Source organism: Orbicella franksi, chromosome 11, assembly GCF_964199315.1.
Source record: "Orbicella franksi chromosome 11, jaOrbFran1.1, whole genome shotgun sequence".
Classification (NCBI taxonomy): domain Eukaryota; kingdom Metazoa; phylum Cnidaria; class Anthozoa; order Scleractinia; family Merulinidae; genus Orbicella; species Orbicella franksi.
In genome coordinates this window covers 4,218,320-4,234,273 of record NC_138155.1, presented here as the reverse complement: position 1 = coordinate 4,234,273, position 15,954 = coordinate 4,218,320, and the positions used below count along the sequence as shown (strand labels likewise).

Genomic DNA, 15,954 nt, shown 5'->3' with positions numbered 1-15,954 from the left:
TGCGTGATGGATTCTAAAAGCGTGATTTTTTTCTTTCTTTCTTTTTTTTTTTTTGGAAATAGCGTTTGACGCGCGTTCAGTTAGGGAACGGGATGGAGTGAGGATATCTCAGAACATACAATTCAAAAAGAGCGCTTAAAATACAAGTAGGCTGCGAAGAAAATAACCGTACTTATATTTGATAAACATTTTCAATTAGAGCTGCACGCCAGCATAAACCATATCAAAGGCGTTTTATAACAGGTACGGAGTTCTTGTTAATCCCACGTTCGCTAAGAATGAAAATACAAAACCGGAACCATAAACGGTGAGTCATAATCACCATTATCATCATGATCTGCTGAATGATTCAGAGATTGGTAACTTTCTCCCACCTACCTCAGAGATTCGTGAAGTAATGCTTTCTACAGATAGCTCCTTAATTCAAAAGATCCCAACTTACAGAAAATAGAAATGCGACACGTGTTAAAGTCGCATTAGCTTGATATTAATTTGAAAATTTGCTTCGTGTGAAATTGATTGATCCTAACTGGCTTTCATTGGCTCTAACGCGCGACATATGACATATGGTATATGACGTGATGGTGTGGAATCTGCTGAAAATGCGGTCTCTCTATTACTAACAACAACAACAACAACAACACAACAACAAAACTTTATTCCTTTTTCATTAATTTACAGCCATGAATTACAGCCATAAATTTACAGCCATAAATTATAGCCATGAATTACAGCCATGAATTACAGCCATGATTTACAGCCATGAATTACTGCTGGCTGATTGGCTGAAATGATGACCTCTGATTGACGTGTGATTTTTGAAAAACCAATCACTTGAAAGACTTCATCATTTATCATTTTTTTAGGCGATCCGTGATTATTCTCCTTATTTTCAATTTCTGTCGTCTAGATTCGTCGGGATTTAAAGACCCTCATCATATTAGAAATTGCAAGTTGCCATTTAATTTTTAATGGAAATATATAAAGCTGTAAGACTGTGAATAAAACTGTAATTACAGACCACGCAATGGCCCTTTATTTTTCATATAAACAAAAAACCCAGTTCCATTAATTGATCAATTTCAAGTTTGGCCTCCCATATTTTCATGAATTTGCAACGGATTCTTATAAAGTTCGCATATTTACTTAATTCGTCATAATCGAGCGCTGAAGCTTACTTTTTGTTTGAATGAAAAGTCGGAAAAGGGTGACATTTGTAAAAAACTCCATCAACACCACATTCCCATATATAAACAATTACTGAGCAAGGACGTTTATGTCTTACCAGAGTAACACTATTGTTTGAATATTTTTACTGTTGATGTGGTAAAACGCAATTTTGACAATATGATAATGCGTTTAAATAAAATGTTTATAGCATAAGCATTACACATTGTAATGTAATTTTGGAAATTTGAACTTAATTATAGCACCAATCCATTGACTCTCGAGTTTAGAACAGATAGATAAGTGGTAGCAAATGTTAATCTGTTTTATTTTGTCAAGTGGAGGTTGTGAATTAAAACAAGACCTTGAGTTTACGAAATAACCTGTACACTGCAAACTCAATTTTCAAAGGAAAAGCCCTGGGAACTAGGTCGTTGCTGCAACGTCATCAACAAGAAACTCATTAAATCCAATCTCGTCCCAAGAGCCTGCGCGTTTCCGGTCAGCGGTGACGGAACGCTCGACGCTTGGGCGAAATCAAAGAGCGGAAGGTTTGATTTTACGCATGCGTCCAAGTTCAATAACTGTTTCTAAACATGTGCAGAGAGAGAGAGGGCTTTGTGAGTAATGTTGGCTCACCTTCCGATTTCTCCCGAGGAACGTCTCCATTTCTTCCCGCCAACTGATTGACTGCTTATTGTTGTTGTTGTTGTTGTTAATGTTGTTAAATGTCAAGCATTTTTCGTTTTTCCCTTCACAGTATAGACCAGGGTCTTCATAACATTTCATCTTAATAAAAACGATTTGTAGCTTGCTCTTTTGTCTGCATGTAAGCAAAATAAGTAAAAAGAAACCTAGAACTATCATCAGAGTAACATGCATGTCCGGACGCACGAATCGCCGAACTCGGCGACCGTGTCCCTGCGATACAAAATTGATGTTGTGATTCCGACAGGATAATATTTGCTTGTTACCAGCTGCTTTGTGTGTAGGTCAAGTCCATTTAGTTAGCCTTTCCAAGTAGGTCGACAGAACACCTCTTTTAGGGAGGCGGCGTGGCCGAGTGGTTTAAGGCGCTGGATTTGAAATCTGGAGGTCCCTGGTTCAAATCCTCCGCCCTACCGCTATCTGGATTTGTTCTCGGTAGCCCCGAGTTCAACTCCTCGGCCGCGTTGTGTAAATAGCCAATTGGTCAACCTCCCACCAGTTGGGATTCTTAATAGTTTATGTTATATTTGAAATATTTGTTTATTTATTTACAGTGTCCCCAATTAGCACATTAGTGCTAAATACATCGACACTTAAATAAAGTGATTATTATTATTATTATTATTATTATTATTATTAGCAAGTAATCAGGCGCTAAAAGTGCAAATACTCGATCTTGATTGGCTAATTCCCGGGATATTTAAAAGCGCAAGATATGTAACACCGCATTCCAAGCGAGCGCCCGCGCTTCCAGTTTTCCAGTTTTTGTTCTTACCACATTTTGACGTCATCTGTGATCATCTACTGACCAGACGCACGGCAACACGAAATCTGTTAGTTAAATAGTATCGCATCAGGGAAGTTGAATGGATTTTCATGTACATTTTGTGTATGATATTCATTTTTTGATATACCGAGTGGTAGCAAATCGATGTGTGATATGTGTGATATCAATTTTGACACTTTATGATAGATTAATTTGTCAGAAATTATCTGGGAAGGAGGGGATTGGAAAACAGAGGGACGGTCATAGTTTTTTTGAGCCCTTCAAAAGGGAGGGTTATGAAAAAAAATAACAGGAAAAGAGGGTCACAAGAAATTAAGCTTGCGGGGTCGTAAAGGGATGCTTTAAGAATGGCTGACTGTTAGGATCGAGAACCGCCGGTCAACGACCCATTTGGCAAATCGCTCATATTTTGCCCAAAGATACCCTTAGGTGACCTAATGCTAAAAATCATATTTCAAGGTTCCAGCGAATTTTTATTTTTCAGAAATTCGCGAAAATTTGAAAGCGCGGTCAAAGTGCGGTTTTTCGTGTAATAAAATGACCGAAATAAGGTGCGAGGACGAAGCGCTGGCAAAGTCTTAAAATAAATTCAATTGACTTCAAACTTCACACAAATGTGGAACAACCACTCTAATTTATTCCTCGTTTTAAACTAATCTCAGAGATGTTGATATAGTGGTTTTCCGAACCATTTTAAAAACACCTATGAAGCGTGTGAAAAATAACGGCAAAATATAGGTCATGTTTAACAGCATAAAAATGCATCTGGTACCTCACTTTCCGATTATTTTACTTTACAGCCTAGAAATATCATTATTAAACATATATCATGCCAAGTTTCATGCTCGAACTCGCAGTATTTCCCTTTGAGAAAAACGAAAATCTACGTCAATGTGTTGGGCGCAAATAACACAATAATTGTACACGAACAAGAGACAAATCAGTTTCAACGGCGAAAGTAAAAGGCCATCATTCATTAAAATCCCGTCAATTCACTGCTATCAGTAGAAACATAATGTCTACTACATAAAAACTGTTTGTAGACGTTTTCGAAACATTGCGCGTTAACTTTGTTTAATTTCCTGTCCGCCGTCATGTCTAGTCTGTCATCGCGTGTATTTCCTTAATGTAAACAACACTCTGAATGGTTTTCACGACAAACGCAAGAGATTTCCTGTAACCTTAATGTTTTCGGTTCACCAAAACGCTTTAAGTTCGTTAAGACTCAATTATGGCTCAACTTGGAATGCTGTTTAGCATTAAGGACGTTAAAGGACTGTAAATTATCGAGTTGAAATATCTTGAAGCAAATCAAAATCGCGCCCTTATTCTAATTTGGCAAACAGCCGACCTCCGTTCAAGTTCAAGAAGTCGAGAGGTTAATTCGGCAATGTATTACCAGTACAACAACAAAATCAAACCGCGGTCATCAAAAGTGTAAGTTTAAAAGTGTAGTGGCAAGTCCCAAATAAATTTCGCCTTTCTAAAATGGAAACAAGAAGTGAAACGCTCTGACCCGAAACAAATAAACAAAATATTAATACGACTAATTTAATCCGAAAATGTTACAGAAAACATACCTAAAAGCCGTCGATTCCCCTCAATACCACTCCACATTGCCTTAAAGAGCCCAAGCTTTCTGCTGTAAGAATCAGGGGCGTCAGGAATCTGTTTTTATCATATCGGCAGCCATGCTGCGTGGCTGATATTCGAGACTCAGTAAAAGTTGTCACACAACCGTACGAGCAGCCCAGTCACGCTTTCACTGCTCTTGCGCAAATGTTCAACATTTCGCAATTTACCTAAACTGATTACAAGTTTAAAGTAGTGACAGTAGATTGAAAGGCGCTTCTTAAAGCTGACCTATCCAGGAGCAATTATTTCTTGTTCTTGAATGGCTCTTAGTTGTAGCTACAGTCGGGAAGGGGGGGGGGGAGGGGCAGGGGATACTCCTGGAAACTTCGGATATCTGTATGCAGTGGAAGATTAAGTGATCTCCAGTTCTTAACGCCAACACTGACACACCAGATGATTCTCGAAGTATCACAGGGATCACTAAGCTAAATAATTTTGAGTTTAGCTCCGCTGAGTCAATTACCTGTTGGCGCGCATATTGCATTGACCGTGGACAGGTGGAAAAACAGTTAAACCGGAAAAGCCTGGTGCACATTGTAATTTAGCGTTGTCCAACACGCAATCGGTCAGGTTGTAATGCTAATCGTATTTGATAGAATCTCAAGTTTTCTTTCGACACATACTGGGGTGACATACTCCTAGATGGGCGTGGCCGGGAGCCATGAGTCAAGTCAGTCAACTCACAAAGCTTAACAGAAGAGTGATAGTGAACCACTGGTGGAAGGACTGCAGATTGTCCCTACGCTTTACCCTGATAGGTCTCTGTTTTATTCTAATGAACTGATGCTGTGACAATGATACCATTTAGCTTTATGAACATGCTAGTGGTCAAGGGTTTCTTTTGCAGTATAAAAGAATCATAAATAAGTAGTTCTTTGTGAAAAACTATTTTAAGGAAAGTAAGCTGTTTGCGAGATCTATGTTTTCAGATGTTCTAGAGTGATTAATTTGTTAAGGCACTGTTGCACTGCGTCTACGCGCAGTGTCGGAAACAAAATGCATTAGATCATCTAATTTTAAGTCGATAAAGGTAAATTAATCGTTGCAGCGAATTTGGAAAGGGTGACTCAAATCAAAAGGGTGATTCAAACCTCGTTCCTAGAGTCTCTCATCTTACCGCCCGACTGGAGTACGCTCCAGGGTGCGGTAAGATGAGAGACCCTGGGAACGAGGTTGAGACGATTCGGCCATGAGTTTTTCCTCTAAAGGGCCTTCCTCCTCTACTCCCTCTCCCTCTCTACAAAAATTTAACGATCCTCCCCCGCCCCGAAAAATTAGCACCTGAAAAAGACGAATATTATAAGGATCCTGGGCTCTGCGCATTTCCCGCGCCACCATTTCGGCGTCAAGCTTTCGCCCTGTCGTTTGACCAGTGCGGAATTTTGCCATAAGATACGATTGCTGCTTGTCACCGACTGCCCTGAGAGCCCAACCCTCTTTTGAAACAACAAGGGCTTCTTGGTGACCTATTGTGGCTTTGAGTAACACGCCAACGCTTGCGCCAAGCAGGATTTGTAGCCCATATTGGCTAAGTCCATAAGGGAATGTCTCTCCAGTAACTGCGTATATTTCTCCAGAGACAAGTGCCTCTCTAAAGTGGACAGGCTATGAAAGACACGAATACAGCCGCCTTCAAGACATTAATACACCCCTGCCATGCATGGTTACTATCCATGGAAACATCATCAGACGCTTTCTCGGTCACACCCGTTGATAATAGCACCGATGTTGGGGTCGCAGTGTTCGTGCCTTTTTAGAAAATGACCGGAAGTCTCCTTTAGAGAACGATGTTTCCAGCAAAAAATAAAGAAAGAGCGATGTCTAACTAAATTGTAAAAGAAACCCTTGACAATTAGCATTTTCGTAAAGCTAAATAGTATTGTTGTCACAGCATCAGTTCATTAGAATAAAACAGAGACCTATCAGGGTAAAGCGTAGGGACAATCTGCAGTCCTTCCACCAGTGGTTCACTATCACTCTTCTGTTAAGCTTTGCGAGTTGACTGACTTGACTCATGGCTCCCGGTCACACCCATCTAGGAGTATGTCACCCCAGTATGTGTCGAAAGAAAACTTGAGATTCTATCAAATACGATTAGCATTACAACCTGACCGATTGCGTGTTGGACAACGCTAAATTACAATGTGCACCAGGCTTTTCCGGTTTAACTGTTTTTCCACCTGTCCACGGTCAATGCAATATGCGCGCCAACAGGTAATTGACTCAGCGGAGCTAAACTCAAAATTATTTAGCTTAGTGATCCCTGTGATACTTCGAGAATCATCTGGTGTGTCAGTGTTGGCGTTAAGAGCTGGAGACCACTTAATCTTCCACTGCATACAGATATCCGAAGTTTCCAGGAGTACCCTCTCCCCCCCCCCCCCCCCTTCCCGACTGTAGCTACAACTAAGAGCCATTCAAGAACAAGAAATAATTGCTCCTGGATAGGTCAGCTTTAAGAAGCGCATTTCAATCTACTGTCACTACTTTAAACTTGTAATCAGTTTAGGTAAATTGCGAAATGTTGGACATTTGCGCAAGAGCAGTGAAAGCGTGACTGGGCTGCTCGTACGGTTGTGTGACAACTTTTACTGAGTCTCGAATATCAGCCACGCAGCATGGTTGCCGATATGATAAAAACAGATTCCTGGGGCCCCTGATTCTTACAGCAGAAAGCTTGGGCTCTTTAAGGCAATGTGGAGTGGTATTGAGGGGAATCGACGGCTTTTAGGTATGTTTTCTGTAACATTTTCGGATTAAATTAGTCGTATTAATATTTTGTTTATTTGTTTCGGGTCAGAGCGTTTCACTTCTTGTTTCCATTTTATATAGGCGAAATTTATTTGGGACTTGCCACTACACTTTTAAACTTACACTTTTGTGACCTCGGTTTGATTTTGTTGTTGTACCGGTAATACATTGCCGAATTAACCTCTCGACTTCTTGAACTTGAACGGAGGACGGCTGTTTGCCAAATTAGAATAAGGACGCGATCTTGATTTGCTTCAAGATATTTCAACTCGATTAATTTACAGTCCTTTAACGTCCTTAATGCTAAACAGCATTCCAAGTTGACCCATTATTGTGTCTTAACGAACTTAAAGCGTTTTGGTGAACCGAAAACATTAAGGTTACAGGAAATCTCTTGCGTTTGTCGTGAAAACCATTCAGAGTGTTGTTTTCATTAAGGAAATACACGCGATGACAGACTAGACATGACGGCGGACAGGAAATTAAACAAAGTTAACGCGCAATGTTTCGAAAACGTCTAAAAACAGTTTCTATGTAGTGGACATTATGTTTCTACTGATAGCAGTGAATTGACGGGATTTTAATGAATGATGGCCTTTTACTTTCGCCGTTGAAACTGATTTGTCTCTTGTTCGTTTATAATTATTGTGTTATTTGCGCCCAACACATTGACATAGATTTTCGTTTTTTTCAAAGGGAAATACTGCGAGTTCGAGCATGAAACTTGGCATGATATATGTTTAATAATGATATTTCTAGGCTGTGAAGTAAAATAATCGGAAAGTGAGGTACCAGATGCATTTTTATGCTGTTAAACATGACCTATATTTTGCCGTTATTTTTCACACGCTTCATAGGTGTTTTTAAAATGGTTCGGAAAACCACTATATCAACATCTCTGAGATTAGTTTAAAACGAGGAATAAATTAGAGTGGTTGTTCCACATTTGTGTGAAGTTTGAAGTCAACTGAATTTATTTTAAGACTTTGCCAGCGCTTCGTCCTCGCACCTTATTTCGGTCATTTTATTACACGAAAAACCGCACTTTGACCGCGCTTTCAAATTTTCGCGAATTTCTGAAAAATAAAAATTCGCTGGAACCTTGAAATATGATTTTTAGAATTAGGTCACCTAAGGGTATCTTTGGGCAAAATATGAGCGATTTGCCAAATGGGTCGTTGACCGGCGGTTCTCGATCCTAACAGTAAGCCATTCTTAATATTTAAGAAATATAAAATATGTATCGTGTTTCTATCGAGTTTTAGTATAAATCTACTAGCGTTCTATCACGAATGCCGTCCTCTGATTGGCTACGCTACTCACGTTCTATTCTGTGATAGATACTGAGTAGCATAGCAGCGTGCGCTGGGGGCCGCTTCTTTGTGTTTTCAAAGTGTTTGTGAAGAGGATCTAGATGAAAGTTTTGAACAACTAGTAGATTTATGCTAAAACAATTAGATTATTCGCTCTCGATTTCTATGCGTGATGGTTGACTCGGGCTGCGTCCTCGTCAACTATCACGCGATAGAAATCTCGAGTTCATAATCTAATTGTTTAATAGAAATTAAACACGAGTGAAAGTTTGGGAGAACGAGAAATGCTGTGGGAACACGGGCCGCAGAAACACGGAGAACATGTTTTCTATTTCTTTTAGAAAACACCGCGATGAAAAAAAGGAAAACAACTGCGAGACGGACACGCAGAGTTACAGTCCGGCATCAGGGTTTGACCATCAACAAATTAAAAAATTCGAGGAAATTTAAAGGGCACTAGTCAACCACACCTTTGTTTTTGTTTACACGCGAAAGTTTGGCTATTATATTTTATTCGGAGCATGTCAAAACAAAGGAAATCACTATGAAACTACGAAAGATAATTAAACATACCTTCAGGAGCACAACTTTTTATAAAGCAATAAGATTTCGCTCCACCATGCAATATCAATAATTTTGATGGCATCGAAAATGTCGGAGAATGACCAGGGTCCTTTAAAACCGTCTTTTCAAATACAGCAGAATCTTTCTTAGAGACATTCACGGTTGACAGGAGAAATGGGCACATCACCTTCTTTGCCACCTGCAGAGAAGTCTGGGAATTCTAGGTAAAACTCCCAAGTAAAAACGTTACATGGTGTTGTTGTAACAAGTCAGAGATATCCGCGCAGTTCATCTGATTGGCCAAATTACCCTAAACGACCAACATAAGGTCTACACATAAAAATACAGACTAGGCTACTCTGGATGCTACATAACATCAGCAAGTCTTCATCGGCATGGAATTTTTAAGGCCCAATCTTGGACATCTCCTCTCTGCAGAATCCCGTGCAAAATGTGCAACCGTGCCAGAAAAGTCGCAATGTTCATGAAGGGCTTAGTACGGACCGAAGAAAGCATTCTAAAGGGGTAGGGCTAAAAAATATGGCCAACGAAAAATATTTGTCCGGCAGCAGTTTTGCAAAAGCATTTTGAGTAGATAATTTGGACGATCATGTAAAGACTTCCTTTGTCAAATACGAAGAGGCTAAGTAAATCTCTCATTATTGTTGTTAAGCTGAATTGCAACAACCCCAGCAAAATGCTAGTTGCTCTTTTTTATCTTTATTTTGTAGAGTTTTAACTCTTGAAAGACCCCACATACACGAATCTGCAATAATAGGTACCCAACGGGTACTTGTGACTGCATGCACTGTGCAGTCTAGCGGACACAAAAATAGGGCTCCGTATGCAATTCAGGAGCACACGATCGTTTCCATAATTTCTAAACCAGTGAGAGATGAGCGTGAAATTTGGATCGGCTTTAAGGGACTAAAATTCACGATCAAGTATAATGCAGCTGGAGTGCAAATCTACCACTGCACGCCATGGCTAAAAATAAGCCTTTTTCGTATTATCTTTAGCCTCTTTTACGAAGCGAGTCTTGGTGCCCATCCTTTCAAATGAAAACGAAATTTCATTTACATGCAAATTAAACTCATTTTCATATGAATGGTTGAGCACCAGGCCTCGCTTGGATGATGGGGCTTTAGGCAACTGGGAAATGGCCTATTAGGCAACAGATCAGAATTTTAATAAAGCAATGCCAAATGGACGATAGCCGTAAAAGGTCAAGTCTGCATACGAACCAAGTGGCCCATCAGGTCGGAGCTTATCCCGGTTTCTGTAACATGAAGCAACTAGGAGTATTTCTACTCCCCCCTGGATGGGATGCTAGTCCATCGCAGGGTTACCCCCAGCATTAAATTCGCTGGCACCCATTTATACACCTGGGTGGAGACAGACACTGTAGGAGTAAAGTGTCTTGTCCAAGAACACAACGCAATGTCTCCGGATGGGGCTCGAACCCAGACTGCTGGATCCGGAGACGAGCGCACTGACCATGAGGTCACCGCGCCTCCCACAATAAAAAACCAGTTTAAATTTATCTGCGTTTATGTTACGAGCAAACACATTAGTCTCCGAGAACTTAAACAAGGCAGATCAAATCTCGCAGGTGGTTGCCAAAGCAAAGTAGGAACTGTTATGATTAAGGACTGAAAAATAAACAATATAGATCGCAGATGCTTCTCTTTTAAATATTCATTATTAAAGGAAATAATATATTGTGGATAAAGAGCCACTTAGGTTTTATTTGTGCTAAGTTGATAATCGTGAGTGTTAACCGAGAGTTTAAGATTGAAATGACAAACAATAAACCTAGCTGGGTAAGTTGTACTGTGTTTCTATTTTAGACATACCGTACACACTATATTTTCACCGATATACCAGACAAATAAAGTCGTCCTACAAAAGTGTAAAAACGTATACGACAGCAACGAGAGAGATTCGTTTTCAACTGGAGTATCAGTTGAAAACTGATACTCCAGTTGAAAACGTCTCACTAAAACAAACGTGATTGGTGCGGAGTCAGGTTTACAAACACAGCCTGTTTTAAGTTGAAAGCTATCGTTAAAAGCAATTATACTCACTCTTAACCTAGCCTGATTTCAGTTACACAGGAAAGGTTGACTTTCTGACAGTTTGTTATTGGTTATAAATAAAGCTAAATTTGAAGAAGTGCACATCGGTTTTGAGTAAACAGTTTTAGAACCACACGTAGTAGAAAAGCTAATATCACAATCGGTGGAAAAATGCTGTCGGTTTTAATTTGTTCAGATGGTGTTCCCACACCACTAATGGACTACGCTTTGACAACAAATTATGACCAACAAATTAACAGAGTTAGCAATGTTTGACTTCACTCAATTAAGCAAATCCACAGATTACTTTAACAGTCTTAAGGAAACTCTTTTACTGAAGAAAATTTATCACTGTTCAAAGAGGAGTGAGCATTGAAAGAGTAAGTATCATCTTCTCTTCGTGTTTGAGAAAGGTCTATTATTATTATTTGTAATCGCATTATTATTTTTTGCTTTTTTTCGTTCTTCGCCCAATTTTAGGCTAAGCCAACAAACTTGCTATTCTTTTCACGTTTTAGCAGTTTATATTGCTTATTATCAATCTTAATTTAAAGCTAAGTAACTTAGCCGTCTGAACAGTAAAACCTTGCATTGAAACTTCCTTCAGAGAACTTTAGCTGCATGTTAGGTAATACTTTCAGGGATAAGCTAAGATGTAAATCTTTGATATTTCGAAGGGAAAAAATGTCGTCTTCACTTTTTTTTTTATTCAGTCTTTCAAAAGCTCGTAGGTGTAATCTTTAACTAGAACGTAGAATGCTATGAAAGCCAAGGGCTGCTTACAGGGCAGAATTGCGGTGCTGTAAATCTTGTAATCTCAGTTAAAAATTTCGTTGATTGCGACTGCGGCTATAAGTTAAAACTTCAGCCCATCTCTCAACTATCAGAGAATTTTGTAGATCTCCAGTCTCAGTTATCTGCTGCAAAAACGGGTTATATTTTCAGCTTTGGTAAAATTTTGATCCGTCGATTAATCTAACTACCGACTAGATTCTCGTTCTATCCTACGACAGTAAATTACTCACCTTTTTTTATTTTACAGAACTAAAGACCCTTTTTTTCATAATTTCATGATCAAACACTTGTATTTCTCATCTCATTTCTATGATTATTATATTGTTTTATAATAAAGTTTCCATATAACGCGCGCTCTGATTGGCTGAAACAGCGTGCTTTATCAGAGAACAGAGCACGGGTTGATGACGGTAAGTTGGCTTCCAAATTTTTGCTTCGGAATTTTGACAAATTTGACCCAAATTAAACATCCCCTGTGACTCAGACAAACGCACTGGAAGCGAGCTATTTTTCTGCAGTAAATATGGCTCACAGAGACCATTGTTAGCAACAGTAGTGTTAAAACTGTACTAAAATAAGAAGTTTTGCTAGATTCCCGCTGACAAAACATGTACAGCTGTAGCGAAATTCACAAATTCTCAACCTAAACAGTGCTTCAATAAAGACATTAATTTTGTTACGAAGGCAGAAATTATACTAAGAAGTAAAACAACGACAGAAAACAATTGAACTGTCTCTGTTTATGATGAGAAGCTTTATTTTTGTAAATTTACAATTAAAAATGCTCATTTGCTCAAACAACACTTACATGCAGTGTAGTAACGCTCGTTCTCCGGTCATCTCAGCGAAGTAAACCGACGAGTGGTCAGTGCAAAACTTGCTCTGATATTCTCTTCTGTGTTCGAAGTAGAACCAGTGGGAGCCGTTAAGTCTTTCTAACTTTTACGCTAGTTCGGGCAATCTTGCTGCATGCGGCTACAAGCCGTAAATAACTGTAGCTCCTTTCAAATTCAACCCGGCATTTCGCATTTACATCCACAAGCTTTGAGCTCCGCGTCTCGTAATTTCCACTGGAAAAGTGCTCGTTTTCATGGGCCACAATACGGCCGGATTCCTCTGGACTATAAACCTTTACCTGCCTTGAGATCCGTATTTAAAAATTAACTTAAAAGCGAACTTTGAAGGCATCATTCTTCTCTCGAGAGCCGCTCAAACTTCTCGAAACTGAAAGCTTAGCTGAAGTCCAGTTTGTGATTGACAGCTGTCGCTTCGTTAGCCAATCAAATTATTTGAACAATTCTAACAAGGATTGTGATTGGCTTATTTTAGCGTGCTTTATCAGAGAACAGTGAACGGCTGACGCGACTTTTGCTCGTTTGGAAAATAAAGTTTGGTTTGAAAATTCAGTCGAATGCGTGGGGAAATTATCTGATTCTTCATCATAAAACAAATAAAGAAGCCTCGACTGTGCTCTGTTCTGTTGTAAAGCACTTAGGAAGCGGTAGGGCACTCAAGAAGTAGGGAAAAACACTCGACTACGTCTCGTGTTTTCCCCTACACTTCTTTCGTGCTCTACCGCTTCCTGCGTGCTTTACAACAGAACAGAGCACAGTCGGGGCTTCTTTATTTGTTAATTAGATTCTCGTACCGCACAGCAAATCATGGATCAAAGGCTAATTTTTGCGGCTATGATGCTCTTCATAGTCCCTTTCACCGCAGCATTGGGTAAGAATCTTTTTTTGCCTTACGTACGAGTTAAATTTCGTCGAGATAAAGATTTGGAGGCGGGGATGCGTTAAAGTGTGAAAAAAAGGGAAGGGCATTGCAACTTCTACAATTCACACGCCATGTCATGCATGAGACCGCGCCCTAAGTAATAAAATGAACAATGATAAGGCAGTGGCCACAGCTATGGCTTTCAGGAGGATTTAACGATCTTGAACGTTCTGTAAACCCTATTTTTCTTTCGATGGATCATTTTCTCAACCGATTTTCTGCGTTTAGCGAGAAAATGAAGAAAATCTATCCACTAGAAGTTTGAATTTTTTGCAAAATCTTTCTTTTTTGCTTTCGGTTTATCGGTGCGACGGTTTCAAATGCCTCTTGAAGGGTTAAGTTTTGTGAAAACGTTGTTAACATTTGGAATTATTTACGCAACAGACCCACTTCTACAAAATATGCCTAAGATCGTTTGCCTCCGTTGACTCACCTTCGATATTTTTAACTATAAACCCCTGTGGGGCCATGCTGAATTACATGCGCCAATATTTCAAAATCAGGGGAGTTTTCCACGCGCTATATATCTCTGAAACGAAGTCGGTAACCCCCAATTTTTTTTTTTTTTTTTTTTTGCATTTCTGACACAAAAAACTTATTATCCTGACGGCGGTAAAACTTTTAAAAAATCTATCGACTGGAAAATTAATATTTTCGTGCGAACGTCCTTAATTATCATAATTACTGATAATGTGGTTTTCAGCTACTAATTCATTCACTCATATATTTTCTTATTTCTTGGCTCTTCAGATCCCTGGGTCAAAGCGAATACCCTTCCCGTGTGTTTTGGCGCGAGGAGTAACCAGTATGACAGTTTCCACGTCCCTTACGGCGGCAAGATAGCTGCAGTAAAATTGATCTATCTAAGCGGTTACGTGACCTGCTCTGGCCAAATTTCTCACTACTCTTTCTGGGGCTGTGGTAACCATCCTTCATTAAAAAAATACGTCAGTCTTGCCATCACAACATCAAGCAATGCCCTCCTTATGCCGCCAAACGAGTTTTTCACGCTATCTGGAGGTGCTGGAAGGTGGTCCGAGTTGCCCGGATATAACTCGTTTTCTCCTGAGATCATCCTGCCGCGTTTTTATCCTTACTCGGTGAGCTCGGGCCAAGAGTTGCGGCTGTGGTATGGTGAGGATTTGGTGAACTGGTTCGAAGGCGACAATAAAGGATTGGTCTGCTGTAATGTATATGTTCAGTATGTCTGATCGATGACAGTCCTGGCAAGTTTCAGTTTCAAGTTTCAGGCAGATTTTCCGAGATGATTAATTTTTTTTTCGCATTCTAGTTGCAGAAATTAAGGGTTCCATTAATTCTAGTAACATTGAGTATTCGAGATTTTTTGCTTTATGTTGTTGAAAAGGAAAAACGGAGATACGAAATGTAGTAAGCTGTGTAACAACTGTGTTTGAACTGTGATTAAATGAATATAATTGTATACCATAGAGCACATAAAAGTGGGTTTTGCTTTAATTTAGCAGCTAGAAATAAAAAAGAAGGCATTAAATAAAAGTGTTGCTTGTACATGTTTGTGTGTTTTCGTAAACTGCGCGTATGCCAATGCAAGCCATGAAACAAGCCGCCTCCAGGCCTTCGCAGTCGTTACTTCGGTCGCCACGCACCTTAGAGAAGTGTTTCGTGATTACCCCATAACGCGTTTGAAGGAGAATGAAATCAGAAAAGTTCAAGAATTTATTTTCTCCTGACAAAATCGATATAGAGCATCAAGAAAAGAGCTTTCCACAAGATGCTCTAATTTTGTAAAAACGATGCTCAAAATTGCTCAGAAAGTTGCTCAATAAATCTAAAAGTTGCTCAAAAGTTGCTCCAAAATCTTGAATTTACTAAAATGTTTCTCATGTTGTGTAAAGTTCCTCAACAGTTGTTCACAACTTGCTCAAAAAAGTTACTTCCCTGCCATATTGATGTTATCTTATTACAAGTAGTATTTTAGACTAGAGCATGAGTTACCACGTTTTCCTTCCTGAAAAAAATCTTATTATATCTTTTGACACTAAAGAGTATTGGTGTTGCCACGTTTCCTAAGGAGTTTCCAAAATTTATTGCTAATGAAGCCAAAAGTTGTCTACATCAACTTGGATTTTCCTTGAAAGTGTTTGAAAAGCTTCAAAAATCTTTCTTAAATTCGGAAATGTTCGAAAAGGTTTGTATTCCTTTCAGGAAACATTCGGAGAAGGGACTGTTGAAAAATCTTCTGGAGGTTCATGTCACAGAAATCAGTCCTTGTCCGTATTAAGCGGGCTAATGCCAGCGACAGGACATGAAATTTTAGTCGGGACAGGTAAAACTGTCTTGAGGGGGCAGCCAGGGTTCAAATATTGTGGGCGTGATAAGTACCGCGGTGTCCCTTCGCCCC

At 39.5% G+C, this 15,954-nt stretch overlaps 2 protein-coding genes across 3 annotated transcripts in view; one reads left to right on the top strand and one right to left on the bottom strand.

Moving 5' to 3' along the window:
* Nucleotides 1–15,954, bottom strand: part of LOC145460483 (uncharacterized) — a 35,280-nt gene that overhangs the window by 16,289 nt on the left and 3,037 nt on the right. The window lies entirely within an intron of this gene.
* LOC145460484 (uncharacterized) lies at nt 11,282–14,946 on the top strand. Of its 2 annotated transcripts, none has more exons than XM_081445319.1 (3): nt 11,282–11,383; nt 13,437–13,523; nt 14,325–14,946. In XM_081445319.1, the coding sequence occupies exons 2-3, from the start codon at nt 13,460–13,462 to the stop codon at nt 14,783–14,785; spliced, it is 525 nt and encodes a 174-aa protein (XP_081301445.1). In that variant the 5' UTR covers nt 11,282–11,383; nt 13,437–13,459; the 3' UTR covers nt 14,786–14,946. The 2 variants fall into 2 exon arrangements, with proteins under 2 accessions (XP_081301445.1, XP_081301444.1); XM_081445318.1 differs by lacking the exon at nt 11,282–11,383 and adding an exon at nt 11,414–11,631.